This window comes from Impatiens glandulifera, chromosome 7, assembly GCF_907164915.1.
Source record: "Impatiens glandulifera chromosome 7, dImpGla2.1, whole genome shotgun sequence".
NCBI lineage: Eukaryota > Viridiplantae > Streptophyta > Magnoliopsida > Ericales > Balsaminaceae > Impatiens > Impatiens glandulifera.
This window is the reverse complement of record NC_061868.1, coordinates 39,907,826-39,930,757: the sequence shown is the minus strand read 5'-3', so window position 1 is coordinate 39,930,757 and position 22,932 is coordinate 39,907,826. Positions and strand designations below refer to the sequence as shown.

Here is a 22,932-nt window from a genome sequence, read left to right as displayed (position 1 = left end):
GGCAGAATGGAACGACGATTCGGGTACCCTAAGGAACCGATCGGTTCGGGTATTTATTTTGTAGTTTGTTTTCGGGTTATTTCGGGTCGGAATCGATCGGTTCCAGGTACCGATCAAAGAACCGAGACCCGATCTGACATTTCAAAGCTGAGAGAAATCGGATATCTGAGATTTCAATGCTGAGAGAGATCGCAAAAGCTGAGATTTGAAAGCTGAGAGAGATCGGATGATCATGTGATCTGTCAATGGCAGATTCTATCCATGGCGGATTTGTTATCACTTATCAATGGGTTTGGGTTTAAGAGAGAGAAAAATAAACCTGTGAATTAATTTTAAGTTAGGACTTGTTTGATTTTATTTTTTTATAAGTTTATTTTATTTTATAAATATAATGGATTCATATGCCCTAATATATAGAAAACAGCTACTCTCAAATTATAGAGAAATTAATTTTGTTGTCTCTGTTTCACTCTTTTCACATCAAAATATCTAAATTAATTTATTAAAGAGGAGTGATAGAGTAAATGAATTTAGTGAGGGAATTTGGTGAGGGAATGACGTGTCATCACCTTCATTGGTTGGAAAATGTAAAAGTGAAAGGAAAAAGAGAAAAAAGAGAAATTTTTTGATTTTTCAGCGAATAAGATTATGCCACATCATTCCCTCACCAAATTCCCTCACCTAATCATTTCTCTTTATTAAAATAGTTTAGTTAGTTGAAAAAAAAAATATAAAATTATGAATTGAATAAAATTAGATATATTAAAAAAACATAAAAAAATTCTGAAGTTCTAATTTTAAATTTCGGGTCAGTTCGGATACCCATCGGGTCGGAACCATCAAGTTCGGGTAAATTGTGGACTCGATTTTTCGGGGCAACTTCGGGTCCGGTTCAGGTCCCCTAAGACCCGGACATTTGCCATGCCTACTAATTCGGTTTGCTCAAGAACCGAATAATTTTTACATGAGAAGTTTCAAACCTTCAATTTAAACCCAATTTTACTATCTTCATTTATACAACATAGTTATAATACCTAATTGTGATATACTATAGAATTTAAAATCACACAATCTCTCAAATGTTTGGTTGTTTTTATATAATGAATTTGAGTAGATTTTAACTGTTGTGTTTTTTATTCAAAAATGTTGATTTTGATTAAAAAATAAAACCGGACCCAATGTACATTTCTTGCTCATTGAAAAAAAAAGTTGTGGATATAATAAAAATGAGGTGGGTTAATTATAACGACTAAAATTACATGAAAATACAAATAAAAGGAAAGCAAAAAGAGCACTTATAGTGTCTATTCTGATGTGAAAAAACTTTCAACAAAATAAAACCATTTTAATAAGAAGATCAATAAATAAATCATTAACACAAAACACCATAAGAATGGGAGGATATCTCATAACCCTTTCTTTTTGAATCGATCTATCAAACCGAACCAACAAATAAATCAAAACCCACTGTTTAAAACCGAACCCAACAATATTTATGGTTTAATTATACATTTTAATATGTAAACCATTCAGACTGGTCTTATTTAATCAGAAGCAAAATCTTCAAAATGAAGAATGTGTACCAATGGTCAAAACATTGAATTGTTATAGTAAAACAAACTTTTAATTAATTCTAACAAAATATCTTAATGAAAATAAAGTCTATATATATATGATACAAAAAATGTTTAAATAGTATATATATTCATTTTTATAATACTTATACTTTTTTCAAGACTACAAAAAAAAACCTATCAAAGTCTTTGAAGATAAAGATCATTCTAATATGTAAGACCCAAATCATAAAAGGAAGTGTAATAAAAACATGATTCATTCAATAATTATAATATTAAAATTGTGGAGATTAATATATATTAAATTTATTATTAAAAATATGAGTACCACTATACACCTTAATGCAATCTCATCCTAACAAATAAAGGCAGATTTAATCACATCAACATTAAAAAAATATATATCATATAATTTCACCTTTAGGATTATTATTATTTTCTACAAAAACGCACAATCGAGTTCAATTGATGCACAAACTGTAATAATCAGTCCCAATCTGCATTCTTAGTAAAATAATAAAAATAAAAATAAAAGTATTGATGATCATGAGTAGAGCTAGTGGACCAAAGCAACAGTTCATAAAACAATATGAACACTATAGCCAAACCCTAGCTACTACAATCGGAAACACAACTGCATGATTTCAGTCGCACATAACAATACCAAAGTTAATTTTTAGTTTGTTTGTTTCTTATACCCATGTTCTCTAAACATAGTTATTATTAAGCCTTACCCGAATAGATGCAGGCCCCAATCTTGAAGCTCATACTAATGATTATTAGCCAAACAAACATCAGATAGAACACACCCACATTCGATGATGAAATGGTCAATTGTTGTTTTCCTTGATTTAGTGGTTGTGGCAAATTGAAAGATATTAGAATGTTGACATTTGTTGTTTGCTGCTTTTCGAGTGACCAGTTTTCGTAAGACCCATCATCACTTGACATTGCATTTATTTGGATTATACCAGTAGTTACACGAACCACAGAGCTTGTAGAAGAAGAAGCGGAAGCAGCAGCAGAGTTTAGCTTTGTAGGGAACTCTGCTGCAAATGCAGGTGGTGCTGGGAAGCTCTCCAACATCTTACTTGCTTCATTCATAAATGTTGGATATTTAACTCCTATATAAAATAATAAAAAAATGTCAAAACAGATAGTAAATATTTGATGAAGTGGGTTATTTAGATTTAATCGAAATAACTTAACCCATTATCCCACTATTCACCACTTCATTGGTCAAACCAGAAACTAAAATACTATTCCTTTAGTGATATTTTAAATATTATATACAAAGTCTTTAGGGATTTTGATTTATTCAATACAGAACAAAGTTTTTATTTTTCACTATGTTAGCTTGATATGTATTCGGGATTGATTTATTCAAAGTCTTTAGGGCTCAGGGTCGTTTTGCTTGGTTCTTACTTTTTTTTAATAAAAATATATGTCACATAAAGCTTAACTTTTTTACAAAACATATTTTTAGTATAGTAAATGAAGTTTTAAAGATAACTTTTGGCAAACAAACATGTTCACCATTAACCAGTCAACATAAGGCTTTTGATTGACTTGAGATCAAATAGTTATGATAAAATTGATTTATTAACAATCACAGACCTGGAAAGTAAAACAAAACTAGGAAGAGTTTCGTACCATTAACCAGCTGCATTTTGGGGTTATATTTCTCTGCGAATGGATCAACATGTTGGTTATTAGGCTCTATCACTGACACTTGGCTTGCCTCAGTTTGTTCCTTCCATTCCCCATCTACAGGCTGGTCGAATTATAAGCAGTGCATTAGATTTCTCAAGACTTAACATCATAGGTATAAATAATATCAGATTAAAATATAACATTACTTCCTGAACAAACGATGATTGTCCAAAGAGGGGATTATCATCTGCCAGCATAGGGGATAAGAAGTCTTCATCTGCATTGAAGTAAGTAAGGTATTCTTCAATCATGTCAAACCCTGATGGATCCGCATCAAAATGGTTCAATAGATCATTAGTTTCCAAGAAGGATCCATCATCAGGCTGGAAAATATCAGAAGCATCCAAGAAACCATCGCCTTGTAAATTATTGTTGTTTGCAATCTTGCTTGATTCACCCATGTATTCATGCTTGACTGAATTTTCTTGAGTGTCAAGCTGCTGAGACAAATCAGATAGCTTCTCAACGGGAGGCTGCTCAGGTTCAATTATGGTATTGCTGAAGTTTTCTTCGGGAGCAGAAGAATTAACTGATGGAACTTGGGGAAGAAGAATCTGAAAAACAAAACAAGGTATCATCATTGTGCAGTCAATGCTTCATGAATGAGACTGGTCATGTTTTTATGATAAACAGAAGAAAGAACAGTCTATATGACTTCCAAAGTATGCTTCTAACTCAGGTTTGAGACTATTGTGGGCTGTTTGGTTATGGGAAGTTTTTCAATGTAGTAAACAAACAAACGAAAAAAAATCTACATTTGGCTGAAAATTGCGATCACTAAAATTTCTAGATCACAATCCAAATTTTGGTACAGACTTGGGCCCATTCTTCTAAACGTTCCTTAAATCCAGAAAAATGTGATTTGTCCTAATTACCCATCTTGTCATTACTCCACAAGCCTCAACCCTTTTATAGTAAAGGTACAATGCAAAGAAAGGATAAAAAGTTGGACAAAAAAATTATACAAAATGCCAAAAAAAATCACTTAAACTTTTTCCATTGGCCGTTTTCCAATATGATTGTGACAACATTCCAATTTCCAAATAAGCTAACATGTACCATATGTTGTGTTGCCTAGCATTAGCATGGCATGCTAAACAAGCTTTTAAGCTAGGTGCTTAATTTAGAACTATATAGTAAGACCCTATTTTAAGATTACAAGTACTAAAAGAGTGTATATAAACCTAAAGCATAATATGTTAAATATACACATGAACTTCTTAACAGAAGCATATATACATATATATATATAAATTTTGAGAGTAACATTGCTACTTTTGCAAGGAATGCTAAGAGTGTAGAACAACAGATCAACAGAACACCATAGACAGTCTACTAAAATAAATAACAAACCTGTTCGACATCATGTTCATCAAGATATGCTTCATCACCAGGAAATGCATTATCACTGACAGCCACAACTTCTGCAAAATCCATTCCAGGAACTACAACCAAGTCATCATCCTCCCATTCCTCCTCAAGGAGAGGTGCACCATACTGCTCCCCATTTTTGGGCCCAGGACCACTCTTTTGAAATATTCTGCACAATATACATGCATCCTTCTAGACAGAATAAAAAAACAAAGAGAACAAAAACATCAGAAAGTTATTCATGAGTGCAAGAACAATTGAAGCACCAAAAAACAAAAAGCTACTCTTTTAAAAATAAAACCCCGATGGCAGGGGTACCTCACTCAATCGGAACAGCCCCATTACTATCTAGGGAGGACAAGAAGAATTCCTTCCAGTGTTAATAGGGGCATTTCCTCTGATTTTTTTCCTAATTTCTTGCTGACAAGTCCAATGATGATAGATTATGATTGCTATAAAATACATGTAGACAAAGAATCATATGCATTAAACTCGCAAAGAGGATAAAAACTCACTTTTCCATTTTTCTCAAACTCTTCACCAACAAGCTTGTACTCATGCATAACCCAGTTTGTCCTCTCACCACGTGGAGCCCGTCCAAGGTGGTAAACCAGAGTTTTCTTCATGCCAACAGTATTTGACCTATGCAGGACAGGTCGATCTTTACCTGTTGTCTTCCAGTAACCTTTTTCAGTAGCCCTATTTGTCCTCGAACTAGTCCCATACTTTTTATCAAGATAACTAAAGAAGTACCATTCCATGTCTCTTGTCTTCAACCTAGACATCCCTAAACCATTCACACATAACAAATCCATCAACAAACCACATATACATCCAGAATCTCAACATTTCTTGAAAGCTTCATGCCCAAATGAGACAATTAACAACGAAAGACTCATCATTAACAACAATTCATCAAAAAGAAATGAAATTCAAACAGATCAACTCAGTCTAATCATTCACTCAGTAAACAGAATCATAGATATTCAACAAATCATAATATATGTAAAGAGACCTGGTAAGTCCCATGGCTCGAACTTGTAGACGTCAATTTCAGAGATGGCGTCGACGCGAAAAGCCTTACCGAAGACTTTGCGTTTCAGATAGTACCAAATAAGTTCTTCATCGGTCGGGTGGAATCGAAATCCAGGCGCAAGCGAAGCTGCAACTGGATTCTTAGAAGTTGATGCATGATCCATGAAAGATTCCAACTTTTGCAGACAAGGATTGATCGAAGGTCTGTCTGATTTTTCTGGGTCTTCTAATTCCTAGGGTTTATAAATGAGAAGAATAACATTACCACCTAACCATTTCCCTTCTGAAAATCTAAATTCACTCCTTAACTTATAAAACATAATACAATTTTGATTCAAACTTTATTTATGTTTTTATGTTTTTCATTTCTTAAATTTGTTATTATATATATAAATTGAAATAAAACTTTTTTTTAATTAAAATACAGGAAAAAATATATAAATAAAATAATTTGAGAAAAGATGCATACCTTTTATCTCAAATTAATTTTAAAAGATAAAAAATAAAAATAAATAATTTAGGAATGAAAAAGGTCAAGGAAAGAAAAATAAATAAATTTTGTAGCCGTCGAAAGAACTTAGTGCGTGCAGCAGATCCTACCGGATGAATGCTGGAATATCATCCAACACTCAGCAGTTAACCGTATCGTCCGCTACAACGGAAGAAACACGCATTCGCGAAGCAGCGGAACAACTAATGCGCGCCTTAGTGTCGTTAGCCCGAACGCTGATGGAACACCTAAACGCAACGGAACGCACAAGTGTTCGCATTTTAGCCCAAAACGATGTTATTTTCGTTCAGGTTTGTCTTCTTCCTCGCGACAAACATCAATGACGGCCAAAACTTTTAATTTTTCAAAAGTGGAACTAGGCCGATACTCACCAAATTGGCTGATTCAAAAGTTGAAATGATCAACCTAACATGATGATCATTTCACCTATGATCATAGAATTCATTATCGCTTGAACGATAAAGTTGGATGAAGAACAGACAAAAGTCATTAATGACATTTTGTCTAAAATTCAATTCACTTTATCGATCAACCGACCTAAGAGAACTATAAATAGCTCTCTCTAGACAGACCGAAGGGGAAGAGAATCTCAATCCCTCAATCCATTCCATATAAAAACCCGTCATTAAAATTTAAATTTTTTTCTTGAAAATTTTGAAACTTTGTATAATGCTATAAGGTTCTATTCTCGGTAATCATGAAACTGATAAAAGAGTTAATGAGTGTTCTCCAATTCACAGTAAAATTCTAATTATGTTGTAATTCAATTTATGAATTTAAATTCTTATATTTCAGTATGACTAGTTTTATATATTATTTGTGTATTCAATTTCTTATTTGAAAAACGATTATGAGATTATTTATAAAAAAAAATTGTCGAAACTAATTTGAATTTATCGATCAAAATCAAAAGTACCCAAATTTGAGAAGGATTTGAAAATACTTTATTGTCTTATTTGGATGAGAAATTAGAAATAAATAGGTTGTGATCACAATTTTTTTTTATGATAACTTGGAATAATTTATATATTTTTTCAGTCAGTGAGTTTTTTTTATTCTTTTGGGTCAATTATCTTGTTTAGATAGGTACATGTTAATGTTATTAATCTGATAACATCTTTAATTTATTAATTTATTGATTTTTTTTATATAATTTTATTACTATTAAAGGAGTGTTTGACAAGCAATGAGTTTTGACTTTTTTTTAAGGTTTGAGAAGTAGGGATACACTTGTCCTCATAAAAGCAGTCAAATGTTATCTTATTTGAAGATAAGACTAGACAAGAAAAAAAAACAGTGGATCTTGTTTAACTTTATATTAAACTAGTTGTGTTTTTGGTTATTTAAATAATTCAATAAAATTTAAATATTATTTTATTTTATTTTTAGTTTTTTAAATCACTAAATTCATAAATGAAAATAAAAAATAAATTTTATTTTAAATTATTATTTTTTTTTATTTTTAAAAATATATATATCAATTGTAAGTATAATAAAATTTTATTTTGATAAAAAAAAATCTTATTATCCTCACAATCAACATCAATCACCATTTTTCTCTTTCTCTAATATATTCAAATAATCACGGGCCTCGAATTGGGGTTATGGTATATCCTGAATTATTTAAAAAGAATGATTGACATTAATAAAAAGACCTAATAGTATTAATATATATAATAATAATAAAATAAAATTTAATAATTTAAAATAAATAGTATTTTATTATATTGTTTAATTTTTAACTAAGGAAGTCTTATTAATTATTTTTGAGATTCAAAATATATTTAAAATAAATGTAATTTTTTATTTTAATTTTTTTTTATCATTTTTTAAAATATTTTTAATCTTTTATTTAAGTTCTCTAATAGATAAATAAATATTAATTATTTTATAGTCCAAATTAAATTAAAATAGTGTATTAGTTACATTTTATATTAAAATTATCTTACTCAATTAATCGAATATTATTTTATTTTTCTTCTTACACATAACATTATTTAATTTATTAACTAAAATATTAAAATATCTTATATTTTAAATTATTAATTTAATTTTATCATTATATATTGATACAATTTTAAATTTTTTATAAAAAAAAAATTACCTCTTCAAAAATTATTATTATTATTTTTTAATAAATAAGTTATTTTAAAAAATCAGCAATACACACGTAAGGAAAGGATATGACGTGTAAAGATGATGAGTCATCAAATATCAGTTTGGCGATCTACCAATATACTGCTCTCCACGTGGACCAATTGTGTCGCTCAACTTGGCAATTGCTCATTGGTTGATTGCTTCCCCTTTGACCAGGCTGCCCAATATCTATATGAGCTGTTTAATTTATTTTTCTCAGCAAAAGTCACACGATGAAATTTATTTTTAGAAAATTTGAATGGTAATAAATAATAAATATTTTGTATTTAATAAAAAAAATTAATAATTGCATTTGAAAATATTATTTATCATTTTATTTGGCAAAATAAAATTATACACTCAACATTTATTTTTGGGAAGATTTTTTTTTTTTAAAATGCTAGAACAATCCCACCGTTATATATTCTATTTATTTAAATAAGTGTTTTGAGATGGAATTCAAATTTAATGGTGTCTTAGATAATAATATTTTTCACTTTCTTGAGCATTTCAACTTATGAATTGGTCATAAGTTATTCTATTTTTGTGTATAAATTTGACAGACAATTAAGTTAGTTACACAATGTAACGTATTTGAAAGTTGTCTCTTTAACTAATCTTATTTTTTATATCAAATTTAAATATGTATTAAAGTAAAATAATAATAAATTTTGATCAAAGGACAACTCAATGACTTAATAAATTTCGATTATATTTTTACAATTCTAATCTTAGGATTTTTATGTTAATTTCCTCTAAAGTAACTCATTATAGATGTTGTACCTTCTTTTAAGTGCATTTTTCATTTCTTGTTTTACTTAAAGATCGAACAATTACTTCTTCAATTTACTTTTTAATAGGTAAAAAACTACAAACTAAATTGAAGATCGACAAAGTTACATTCGCCTGATGACACTTCTATTGTCGTCATATACCTCGTTATGAAATTTGTATGCCGCCTTTATTAATTTAGTTAGACTTTTGACAAAAAAAAAAATCATTTTACCTAGATTAGGTAAACAAAATCCTAGATAAAATCTCCTCAACCATACTATCACAAAAAGTTACATAATACCCCTAATGCAAACCAAGTAATAAAATGCCTTATTGCATAGCCCAAATCAAAGGAAATTAGCTCACCATGAGCTGTACATGCGTGCATAAACATAACTTTTCAAACCTTACAACTATTCACTTCACGAGCCTATTTATAGCTTATTATATCCCATCCTTCTTTTAACTTCCATTCATAACAAACAATTGCAAACTCAAACCAATTCCATCTCTTCCAATCACCAAACAAAAAATGTCCAACAAAACTAGCTCTCTTAGCTTCACCATCATGCTCTTCGTCGTCCTCCTCCTTTCTCCGGTTCTTATCTCAAAGAAGGTTATCGCCATAAGACAACTAGAGCCGATAGGTCAAAGTCACACTTCATTCAAGCCTAATGTAGGAAAACATGACGCAATCTATGGAAGTGGAGTTATCGTAGATTGCTTACCTAAAGGTATCCGACGCTCTTCAGCTCCTAGCCGATACACAAATGATCATAGTTTTGTATCGGAGTTATGTTCTTCGCATAAAGATGTTTCCACGAATGGGCCTGCACCATGAAAGTTTCTAGTTGTGCAAGCATGTGGTGATGAAGATATACATGCCTCTTAATATTTTATAGAATATGTATTTGGCATGTATTCTAATGTAATTGTTGTTGATTATGACACTTTGAAAATAATACAAAATAGAATATACTTATATACATTAATTGGTATTAATTAGGTATGAAATTGAGTTGGAGAGTTTTCATTTTATTAATTTTAAAATTTAACTTGTCACAAACTAATTCATTGGAATTGAACCTATCGAAAACCATTATTGATCATAGTCTCAACAATAATAAAAATGACACGAAACAAACAAATAAAGCCATTTAATCCCTTTCAAATTTAGATTACATAATAATAAACCAATAAATTTTATTTTCAAATGTTTAAGAATTAATTTAGTAAATGTTTGTTTTAAATTAAAAATATATTGATAGTTTAGTTTATATTCAATTTAATAATCCATACTTCACTATTGACTAATAAACAAATAATAGAAAGATAAATAAAAGATAATAATCAAATAAAAGAAGTAAGTATAACATAATTTTACAACTAAGTATAAAGCAATTTTTTGAAATTTTATTTCTAAAATTTTGCAATTAATTACAACATAATTTAAATTTTGTTTTGAAATATCAATACTTCAAAGGAGCACATTTTGAGTGTTGTTAATCTTGTTCTATTTTTTTATGATCTTAACTATACTAAATTTATGAATCTCTTTCAAATTAATCTCATCTTTACTTGTAAGTTTGAAACAAAAGCTCTTAATTACATTTATATGACACCATCCATTTTCATAGATTAAGCTTAAGCTAAATATTCACAATAATGTAAGAATATGAAAAAGGGAGTTGGTGATTTGGTGATTAATGTTTTTTTTTTTTTTTTAATTTTGATACAACGAAGTTATTCTTGATCGAACTTGAATTTGCCAATTCAATATTTCTAAGACAAGATAGCAAAAATGTGAATAAGTTTTTATCTTTTGAATATTATTACTAATGCAAAATTAACTTTGTACAACTAATTGTTATGAGAACTATCTAGACCATTTTTTGAAATGATATGAGACAAGTGAGATTTGGATAATATGATAGTGCTTTTTTATAATTTATTGTTTGTTTCAATAATTTTTATGGGTTTCATGAAAATTTGGATAATGGAATGATTGGATTTGTAATTTGTTTAGGAGATATGATTGAGATTTTGATTTATATTATTATGATTAAGATTTTGGTTATATTATTATGATTGAGATTATTTAAATTGTATTGTTTGTTTGAAAAGTTATCTTGTGATATTTGTTATTTCACATTAATTATTATAAAATATTTAGTATAAATGTATTTTTATAGCCTTTATAATAATATACATTTTAAAATTAGTTCATATATAATAATTAATTTTAAAAAAATTATATATTTTTTGTAACTAATGAGATTTGAAGTGCATTTTACAAAATAATTGTTAATATGTTAAAAATAATCATAGAAATAATTATTATTAATAATAATTCTTAAATAAAAGTAACATCATAAAATAAAGATAAACACTTGGGACTAATTTCTACAAATAAATTTTATTAGTAGCATAAAATCGATATTTATCACAATCTTATACAAACAACCAAATATATATCTTTTAATTCTGATAATATTAATTATATATATACATTAAGATTATTTCATATGGGTTATTTATGATTATTATAATATTTTTTATTTTTACAATATTTTAAAATATATTATTAAGAATATTTTGATCACAAGATTCTTTTTAAATTAATTCTAAAATTATTTAAATAATCTTACTGGCCAAATTATTAAATTAGATAGGGTTAATTGTGATTTGACCTTTCTTTTAATATCATAAATAATTTTGAAGGAATAAAATAAAAAAGAACTTCACCGAATATGGCGAATATTCCGCATAGAAGACACTAGAGAGAGAATTATGAACGCCGTTATTATTTTCCGAAAAGTACTAACGCCGTAAGAAGACAGCCGTTAGCAAAATTAAATATGAGTGGCATTATATGTAAATATACGACCGCGTAATCTAAATCGAAGATTTTTCCATTCCCACTTCCCAATGCAAATCTCTCTCTCTTCTCTCTCTCTCTAGAATAATAAATAAAATTGAAAAAATAAAAATAAAAAAATCCCAAATTCCTTCACGTTTGTTTTCCAATGGCTTCCGCCTTTATTCGCTCCAACCGCCTTCGCGCCACTGCCGCCACCTTCGCCATTGCCGCCGGAGCAGGATCCTATCTCGCCTTCCGTGATTCCTCCGTCGCCGTCGCCGACCGCTCCTGTTCACCCGCCCTTAACGCCGTTCAAAGGAAGGTCGCCGATCCTTTAGCCACTGTTCCCTCGAGGTCTATCCAACAATCCGCCTTGATCGCTGCCAATTCTTCCAATCCCCTCGATGTTCTTGTCGTCGGTGGCGGTGCTACCGGATGCGGCGTTGCTCTTGATGCCGTAACAAGAGGTCTCCGTGTCGGTCTTGTTGAAAGAGACGATTTTTCTTCTGGAACGTCTTCTAGGTCCACAAAACTATTACACGGAGGTAAGAATTTCCTTAATTACGATAAAAAAACATCATTTAGTTAATTGATTTTGTATTTATTTTTGTGGGTAGGTGTTCGTTACTTGGAGAAAGCTGTGTTTAATTTGGATTATGGGCAGTTGAAGTTGGTTTTTCATGCTCTTGAGGAACGTAAACAGGTCATTGAGAATGCCCCGCATTTATGCCATGCTTTACCTTGCATGACCCCTTGTTTTGATTGGTTTGAGGTGGTGTATTACTGGGCGGGTTTGAAATTGTATGACCTGGTCGCTGGAGCGAGGTTATTGCATCTTTCAAGATACTATTCTGCACAGGAATCTTCTGAGTTATTCCCTACTCTTTCGAGGAATGGTAAAAATGGAAATTTGAAAGGGACAGTTGTTTACTATGATGGACAGATGAATGATTCTCGACTTAATGTCGGGTTAGCGTGTACAGCTGCGTTAGCTGGTGCTTCTGTTCTTAACCATGCTGAAGTGATTTCCTTTCTTAAGGATGAAGTTAGTGACAGGATTGTTGGTGCTCGTGTTCGAGACTGTCTTACAGGTTGATAAGTTTTTTTGATCCTTTATTATTCTTCCTTTTCGAGAAAAGGAAATTACTTTTATTAAAATTAGTAGTACAATTTATTCAACTTGATCCAAATTTCAACAATAGAAAGGCATTTCAACAGAAGATGTTGAAGTGTTTCCCTTTCACCTTTGCACAAGGGACATGAATCATCTTCAACCAATTTTAATGTATTAAACTTATCTTTCCTTGTGAACTTTTCAAGGAACGCTAGCCATAAGTTGAATGGGTGTGTATAAACCAGCTCCCACAACTTGAATGTTTCTCCCTTGTTTCTGATTAAGTCCCATGCTTTTGAAATTGAATTTATTATCATTTTTTATTCTGATTAAGTCCATGCTTGCAATCATTTTCCTTCTCTGATTGTACATTTACTATTGTTTCACATAGGTAAAGAATTTGATACTTATGCAAAGATTGTCGTGAATGCTGCTGGGCCATTCTGTGACTCTGTAAGGAAAATGGCGAACAAGGATGCAAAACCAATGATTTGTCCAAGCAGTGGTGTTCATATTGTGCTACCTGATTATTATTCCCCTGAAGGCATGGGGCTAATAGTTCCCAAGACTAAGGATGGCCGTGTTGTCTTCATGCTTCCTTGGTTAGGAAGAACAGTTGCAGGGACAACTGATTCCAATACTCCAATTACTATGTTACCTGAACCTCACGAGGATGAAATTGAATTTATACTGGATGCCATCCGAGATTACCTCAGTGTTAAGGTCAGCCCGTTGATTTATAACCATGTTTTGTAACTCTTTGTTTAACAGTTCATATGAAAATGTTTCTTTAAAAGTGAAAAAAAGAAACAGAGTCACAAGTTTGTATAATAATTCCCACTAAAACCTTTTTCAGTAGTTTGTTTATTGTCAATCAAAACCTCCCTGAATCATTATATAGTTTGATCCTCCAACAATGTAGAATCCTTAGAGATGAGTTTTAAGAAGAAAAAAGAGACTGCTCTACATTTGATTTATCTACAGTTTGGGAATTAAAGGAGAACTAGCATGACACTACAAAGTTCTGAGGTTCAATTGGTTGATAAGTATTAATATATACAAGTATTGTGTTAATCCGTCCTTTTGATGGTCATATTTCACGGGCATATTTGAGCACTTCTAATTTTATATTTGTCCATGGGTCAATTTTTTTTTTTTTTGCATTTTACAATCCTTAATCTGGTGTAAATATAGGTACGGCGTGCAGATGTTCTCTCAGCTTGGAGTGGTATTCGCCCACTGGCTACCGACCCTAGAGCGAAGAGCACCGAAAGTATTTTAAGAGATCACATAGTCTGTGAAGAACATCCTGGTCTAGTCACAATTACTGGTGGAAAGTGGACTACCTATAGAAGGTAACATATTTTTTTTTCACTACTCATCTTATCAATGAGTGTTTGATTAAGTTCAGTTTTGGAATGTGATTTCTTGATCCACATATTGTTGAGAGATATGACAGAATTTTTTTTTTCCAAATAAACGAATTTGTTTGTGTTACTTATAATAAGAGTTGATTACAGCATGGCAGAAGATGCTGTTGATACAGCAGTCAGATCTGGAAAACTGAGCCCGGCCAATAAATGTTTGACCCATAATCTACATCTTGTTGGTGGAGATGGATGGGAGCCTGCATCTTTCACTGTGCTTGCACAACAATTTACGCGCATGAAGAGTTCACATGGGGGTAAGGTTGTTCCGGGGGTTATGGATACTGCTTCAGCCAAGCATTTGTCGCACGCATATGGCACTCTGGCAGAACGAGTTGCCACCATTGCACAGGTTAGTTTTGTTAGTTCTTCGTTATTGCTAAAGAATTGGGGTATATATACTTTTTGGCTTGATGCAAATTTTATATATTGAGCCTAATTGAAAACTGGTATTTTGTCACAATATATTTTTTACATCATGATCTAGATTATAGCATATAAAAATCATGATCCAGATTATAGCGAATAAAAATCATGATCTAGATTTAGACATTTTCTTCTAGACAAATATGATTTTGAAAAGCATAACAAATGTTGATTTTTCTGCTAATCCAATCTATTAAAACTGCAAGCGATTTTTGTGGTACTTTCTTTTGTGGGTCTATTAAGTATTTACGAAATCAAGTCATCTTTATTTTGAACAATGTATCTGCTTTTCTTTCTCTGATTTGTATCACTTATTTTTAATTATATTGATAGAAGCTTTCCTGAAACAATTGAAGGTTGTTTATTTTATTTAGAAACACAATTATGATTAGATGTCTGTATCCAGATGGAATCACATTTGAGAACTTTTTCTGTCAAATCCGGATTCAGAAACAAAGTGTTTTTTATTTATAGATGGTACTATTATATAAAAATAATAGCAAATGCCTGCAAGACAAACCAGCTTACAATAATAAGTAACAAACCATGACCTTAACTAAGATAACACATGCCCTAAACCCTTGTACAATTTGTAGACCCGACATCTTCACCTCGATATGGTCGATCTCCACTCCTCCCAATATGATGCTAATCAATTGAATTTTATGACACAAAATCACTTTCATGTAAAACAAATTACAATGTGTTTGCGATCTTTTTTGAGTCAAAAGACCCAAACAAAAATGTTTCAAATAAGGCCAAATGACTATAAACCCCTAGAGACAAACTTCATAAATGCTTATCCATGCTCAAATACCAAGAGTCCTGAGGTTCGATTCTACTTAAAACACCTTGAGTCTCAAAAGAAAAAAAATGCTAATGCAATGGCTCTATCTTTTGTGTTTAGTAAAATGTGCTCTAGTTCTTGAATTTATTAGTAAGGATGTGTTGTATCTTGTAATTTACAGGCTGAGAACTTGGGGAAACGTCTAGCTCATGGATATCCCTTTCTAGAAGCAGAGGTTGCATACTGCGCTCGCAGCGAATACTGTGAATCTGCAGTAGATTTCATTGCAAGAAGATCTCGGCTTGCTTTCTTGGATACTGACGCAGCCAGCCGAGCATTGCCTCGTGTAGTGGAGATATTAGCCACTGAACACAATTGGGATAAGTCAAGGCAGAATCAAGAACTAGAGAATGCTAAAGATTTTTTGGAAACTTTCAAATCCTCGAAAAATGCTCAATTCCATGATGGAAAACACAGCTAGTGAGTTGCTACCATAAATTAGTTTATATATATATTTTAAAAACATGCATTTGATCGTCATGTGTTTTTCTTTTTTGGGGTCAGATCGTTAATGGAATACTTGTAGAGTGATGCTCGACGATGAACTACATTTTTACTTTAGATTCTGGAACCGAAAAAGGTACCTATGTTTTTTTAGGTTTATATTCGGTTTTAAGAGTTGTCCCAAAATAGGTTCTTAATTAAAACAAATAATTCAAACTGTTCATATCGGAACAGGTATAATTTCACTGTGTATCGATAAAAATAAATTTTGATTCGACTGTTGTTTATTGGCATCCTGAATACAAGGATAGACTATTTATTTAAATCTCGAAGGAGATCAGTCATTTTTTTTTTCTTTAGATTTTGAGTTAACTTCCATGGCTTGTAGTCTATTATTTGATCTCAATATTAAGTTGCATCTGATATATGGTATTCCAATGATTCTTGTTTTTTCTTGTAGTCCAGTTAATTTTTTATCTCGCAAATTTCTTCGAGTTTTGCATCTGAAATTTCTTATTTTATTTTTATTAAATTTAAATTTCAAATACAAAAATATATTTTAGTAATTAAAAATCTAAATAATTTAATTTTTATTTATAAAAAAAAGATTAAATAACTCTAATTATCATCTATTGTATCATCCAAATATATCTTCACCTAATACTATCTCAATATGCTTATTATTGAAATTATTAAACTTTTTAATTGGAGGATGCTAAAATTTACTTATCAATTCTACTTTTTCAATTTCCAATAGTTGATTTTTCAAATTTTCAATGGTAGATTGTTCCTTCAATAGAAGGATCAAAGTAATAATTCCTTAACACCACTAATAATTCAATTTTTGGATGTGAAGATTGATGAATACTACGAAGTTTATGTTCTTTTATATTTGTTAAGTTGTATGTGTTGTATTTTTTTTTTGTAATGTTATTGTATTTGATTTTTTATTTATTTTGTGTCATCTTATAATTATGCTAAAAATAATAAATTTTCATTTTATTAATTTATATAATTCTAAGGTCTTTTATTGATAATCACAAATATTTATGAGATTATTATACAAAATATTGTCAAAATCATTTGCAAAAGGCTCAATAAACAAAAAAAATAAATTATTCATGATAAACTTTTTCGGTTTAACAATACAAAAGTATATGGAACTGGACTGCAGAACTTTGAGCTTAGGTTTCGTTCGGTTTGGGTTATTAAAATAACTCAAACAAAAATTAACATCATTTTACTCCTCTCTCATTTATCACATTACTCAATTTATTAACCAAAATACTAAAATAAAATTTATTTTAAATTATTATTATTTATATATATACCAAATACTATTCTTTTTATCAAAAATAATCATTACAACCTCAAAATCATTAACAATCATTATTTTTTCTCTTTTCGAACAAACTCTTAGAGTTTAGAACCTAGAGTTTGGAACCAAACAATATTTAGGGTTTGAGTTCACGATCTTAAATAAATACATTATTTCACTATCTCTTGTCCATTCAATCAATCAATTCATTAACCAAAATATTAAAATACTTTCTATTTTAAATTATTATTTTTTATTTTATTTATATATATTAATAAATTTTACTAAAAAAACATCTCAACTCTTCAAAATTATCATAAATAATCATGTTTTCTTCTTCTCTAGATTATTTCACTAACCTCGACGAGACACGGCCGATTAATAATTCTGTTAAAGAACGTTGTCAAAACGGTGTCGTTTTAATAAGTTGGAACAGGATGTCCGAACCGGGTCGAGTTAATCAAAAAGGGAAATTTGACGAAATGACCTTGCAAACTTGTTTATTTGACCTGGTGGAATTTTATAATTTTTTTTTGCGCTCGTGGTGTTCTATTTTTTTTTATACGATTTTGCCCTTGTCACGAAACGCTAAGTCACTTAGCGTTTCGCGAAGTGGATTAGAGGTTTGTATAAATACCCAAATAATTTCATTTCCCTAAATTTTTTTCTCTCTCTTCCTCCAATTCTCTCCTTCACTCACGGTGGCCGGCGACGACGGCGGCCGGCGGCGACGACGTCTCCGTTTCCTCCAATATCCATACAAATCAAACCCGATCAGAGCTCTTCTAACCTAACTAATTCATTTATGTTTATCTATTGCCGATTTCTAACCCTAGATCTATTTTGCATGCAGGTTTCTTATACTAGGGTTTATGTGAGTTCTCCGATTCTAACTATTTGAACGGCGTCGATGTAGATCTTCATTCTAACAGTTATGTTCTTGTTTACATTTTCTTCATTTCAAAAACCTTTTCATATTTCCTTTATGTCCATCATTTTCTCCGTTTTGTTGATTCTTATTTCTTATATGGTTCATATTGGTTCATGTTTGAGCATTTCGTTAGGTTATTATTTGTTATCTGTTCATATTTGCAGAAAATCTCTGTCTGATAAGAGCGTATGTGTTTCCGTTTCAGATCTGCTTACCGTTTCGCTACGGACTTACCGTTTCGCTACGGACTTACCGTTTCGCTAAGTATACCTCGCGATTCGCTAAGTATCAAGATTTTTTGTTATTTATAGTTAATCATGAACTTCATTTGACAAGGTATTTACATCACTTCATGGTTATGAAGAGAACATGTGTTAACAAAACAAACCTTCTAATTTTACATTGGAAACATTTAGATTCTTCAGAAAATGTCTTTGAAGAATCTATCATTGACCTCCAGATAAGCAAAGATTGACTGACTTTGATTTCGTTAGTCGTTAAGCTAAAGAAATAAATTTCAAACAATTTTCTCTTATCTGGAGTTCAACGATCGCTTCTTCAAAGACTTTTTCTGAAGAATCTAAATGTTTCCATGTAAAATTATAGGGTTTGTTTTGCTAACACATGTTCTTTTCAAAACCATGACTTTGTTGTTGATACCTTGTCAAACGAGATAGATTACCTATGAAACCAATAAAATTTTTTGTACTTGACGATTCGCTAAGTACTACGAGCTCCAGCTAGGAGAATGGTTTGAATTCGATTTCGTTATTAAAATATAGTAGCGAAAATTGACGATGTCTACATGCCAGTGAATATTAACCAGAAACACTGGATTTTGTGTGTAGCACGTCTTCAAAAGTACCGCATTGAAGTGTACGACTGTGATGTCTATCTTTATAAGAATCTGGATCCTTATTTGAAACCCTTCTGCGACATGATTCCAATTATATTCGCCAAAACAATCACTCCCGGTGAGAGGGTAAGGTATCCTAATTTCAACTTCGAAGGCCCCATCCAACCAATGACTTACAAACGGTTTCCACACCCCAAAGTGAAAACCGCTGCTGCTAAGGTTGGAGAAGTCCCACGGGCAACAGAGAGCGGGGACTGTGGGGTCTTCACGCTAATGTACATGGAACACTTGACCGCTAATCAACCCGTGCACAATGTGACCTCAGAAAACATGGGGTTTTTTAGGCAGAAGATGGCGGTCCGGTTATTCCATCAGATTATGGAACCTTAAACATTATTTTGTGTAAAAGTGATAACTTATTTTGATGTATTGTAAACCTTGATGAATATTTTGGAAGTTGGATGATGTATTGTAAATTATTTTGTGTAAATTGATGTATTGTAAATTGACCCTTCAACCTACAAAAAAGATAAGTTAGTAGCCTTCGTTTCGCCAAGTATTCTTCGTTTCGCCTAGTACTCTTCGTTTCGCCAAGTACTTTTCGTTTCGCTAAGTTAGCACTTTTCGATTCGCTAAGTCCCTCCCGATTCGCTAAGTCCCTCCCGATTCGCTAAGTGCCTCCCGTTTCGCTAAGTTAATACTCATCGTTTCCCTACTCATATACTACTACTACTAGAACATACAACATAAACATTAAACCTGAATTAACAACATACTAGTACCATAGTTCAATTAACAACATATATTACAACATAGTATCTATCAAGCTAAAGGTTCATATTGTTGAGATGATGAGTCATGCTGCTTAGATGATGAGTCATGCTGCTTAGATGATGAAGCTCGTGCAGTAGATGGTGCAGGCATAACTGCTTTGCATGTTGCCCTATTATGTCCAAGCCCAGCACATGAGCTGCATCGTCTCGGGATCTTACGGACCTCACCCTGGGATGACCTATGCTTTGTTTGTGGCCTGCCTTTCTTAACCTTCACATTTGGTTTAAGACACGAACGTTGCTTGATATGTTCGGGAACATCCCAATTTTCTTCATCACCGGGAGGATAACATGTCTCGGCATATGAATTTATCCAACACTCAGTTGTGTAATACCTGTGTGTAGGGAAAATATAACGAATTATTAATTGGTTAAACAGAATGAACACGTGAGCTAGATATTAATACCTTGAACAGAAGTCATAAGAAACCAAATTCCGACTACGGGCAGCAGCCATTGCATGCGTACAAGGAAGTCCCGAAACTTCGAATACTCTACAAGTGCAGTTCATGTCTTTCAAATTGACTTTGAAATGAGACTGATTGTCATGCACATAAAACTCGAATCGGTTAAGGGATTGGACTGTATAGAATCTGGCCTTCTCGAATCCCTCACGTAACACCTTCTCATAATTTGGAGATAAAACTTCTTCGTGATTAGACGCTCTTTCTCTTCTATCGTTAAACCATTGTTGTATTGTGAATCTTAAATACTCAGCCATTTCTGAAATGGGATACTTTCTGGCTTCCCTGCTCTGACTATTGAAACTCTCAGCATAATTGCTTGTCAGTTGATTGTATCGCTTACCGGGAAAAAATGCTCTACTCCATCTTGGGAACCCAATTTCTTCCAAATAGGCAGCAATCCGGTGATCTTTAACCTTGATTTTCTCAAACCAACGATTAAATTCGTGGACAGTGTATGCCCTTGAAGCCGAATCAAACTCCGCATGACACTTATCACTTTTGAATTTGGCCACAATATTCATCTTTATGTGATATGTGCACGCACCGTGGTCTGCTTCTGGGAAAACAGCACACAAGGCATTAGCGATGCTTGGGTGTCTGTCGGATACGAAGACGAGATCATCAACTAATCCAATTGCGTCTCTCAGTTTTTGCATGAAATAAGTCCACGAGTTATTATTCTCTGAATCAACAACGCCGAATGCGACATGATATAGTTGCTCATTCGCATCCAATGCAATAGCCACCAATAATTGACCACCCACCTTGTGCTTAAGAAAACTAGCATCAACACATAATACAGGACGGCAAAAGGATTTGAAACCCCTAATTGAGAGGCCTAGGGACATGAACATATACTTGAAGTGACCGAGCTCGTCTGTCTGTATGTCAGTTATGGTACCAGGATTACACTTCTCCAACATGTAAAGGTATGATGGCAGTATTCCATAAGAATCCTCTACCGTCCCTCGCACCGCTATTAAAGCATTTTCCCTTGCCCTCCATGCCTTATTATAAGTCAAAAATATCCCATAAGTTGTCTGCATGTCTTCAATTATTTTCTTAGGCAAGTGGTTATGATGATGGTCCATGTACTTGCTCTTCACGCACTGCCCAATAACCCATGCTGGTGTTTGCATTTTTTTCTTGGGCCTCGACAAAGTTGAGCATGAGTGTTGATGCTCAAATGTCCGGATCTCAAACATCTCAGAAAACTTACCTTTCACAGCCCGCAAACTCCACTTGCATGTCTCATCCAAACATTTGAGTTCCCAAAGATTTTTTCTTGACTTCTCCACTTTGAATTCAAAATGATTGGCCATCGCATATTTATATAGAGCAAGTTGAAGTTCTTTTTTATTTTCAAAGAACGAACCAACTTCCAATACGGTTTCACTAGTTAATGCCATCGCAAATGTGGGGTCTGGCGGTGATGTGTCTGTCGGGTCTGTCGATGGTGTACCCATTGAAGATCGTCTTGCACTAGATGGTGTACCCATTGATGATCTTCTTGCACTTGTTGGTGTACCATTTGATGCCTTTCTTGCACTAGTTGGTGTACCCAATGATGATCTTCTTGCACTTGGTTGTATAGGTATTGATGCTTTTTCACCACTATTAACATGCAAGTCCTGAGTAAGTGGGATGTGAGGCAAAGAGGTTTCTCCGGCTTCATTTTGACTTTCAACAAAGAATTCCAAGGGTACAACAGGTGGAACAAATTTCTGAGTAAGTTGTGGTGGTAGTATACTTTCTTGAGTTGGGTATGTAAGTAGTGATATCTTTTCTTTAGTAAACGCTGACTTCTCCACTACAGATACACACAATGGTGACACTGTTCGACCCAAAATCAAGCGTGATAGATATGTGTTCAAATCCCCATCATTATCAATAAAAACAGGTTTTGGATTTCTGATATTCGGAATATCATACTTCACTTGGAGCACTAAATCGTATGCTGATATCTGGAGATTAAGTCTATCGTAGAGTATATCAAGTAATTCAGCATAACGAGTATTTTGGGGTAGATCAAATGTTTTGATTGAAGATGCATCAAAATACAGTATTACATTAGCATCAAGTTTCCACTCTCCATTATAGAAAACGAAAACTTCAGCTGCAATATAAAAACATGATTTGATTTAGAGACGGATAATTAATACTTCGCGAATCGCTATGAACTTAGCGAAACGGGAAGGCCTTCGCGAATCGTAAGGCACTTAGCGAAACGAGAAGTCCTTCGCGAATCGCTGGGCACTTAGCGAAACGGGAAGTAAACCCTAATCAATCTCAGAA

The 22,932-nt window shown here is 32.3% G+C and overlaps 2 protein-coding genes across 4 annotated transcripts; one reads left to right on the top strand and one right to left on the bottom strand.

Moving 5' to 3' along the window:
- Positions 1 to 1,985: 1,985 nt before the first annotated feature.
- On the bottom strand, positions 1,986 to 5,918 carry LOC124945784 (NAC domain-containing protein 53-like). Of its 2 annotated transcripts, none has more exons than XM_047486278.1 (6): positions 5,674 to 5,918; positions 5,174 to 5,445; positions 4,641 to 4,847; positions 3,434 to 3,841; positions 3,228 to 3,348; positions 1,986 to 2,698 (listed from the first exon to the last, which is right to left on the bottom strand). In XM_047486278.1, exons 1-6 carry the CDS (start codon positions 5,855 to 5,857, stop codon positions 2,298 to 2,300), a joined length of 1,593 nt encoding a protein of 530 aa, XP_047342234.1. In that variant the 5' UTR covers positions 5,858 to 5,918; the 3' UTR covers positions 1,986 to 2,297. The 2 variants fall into 2 exon arrangements, with proteins under 2 accessions (XP_047342234.1, XP_047342232.1); XM_047486276.1 differs by having other exon boundaries at positions 4,641 to 4,850; positions 5,674 to 5,917.
- A 6,056-nt stretch (positions 5,919 to 11,974) lies between these two features.
- On the top strand, positions 11,975 to 16,673 carry LOC124946137 (glycerol-3-phosphate dehydrogenase SDP6, mitochondrial). 2 transcript variants are annotated; one of them, XM_047486703.1, is made up of 7 exons: positions 11,975 to 12,519; positions 12,592 to 13,065; positions 13,480 to 13,811; positions 14,283 to 14,443; positions 14,609 to 14,867; positions 15,910 to 16,208; positions 16,293 to 16,673. In XM_047486703.1, coding segments are annotated over exons 1-7 (1,905 nt in total). In that variant the 5' UTR covers positions 11,975 to 12,140; the 3' UTR covers positions 16,294 to 16,673. The 2 variants fall into 2 exon arrangements, with proteins under 2 accessions (XP_047342659.1, XP_047342661.1); XM_047486705.1 differs by lacking the exon at positions 16,293 to 16,673 and having other exon boundaries at positions 15,910 to 16,209.
- The last annotated feature ends 6,259 nt before the right edge of the window (positions 16,674 to 22,932 follow it).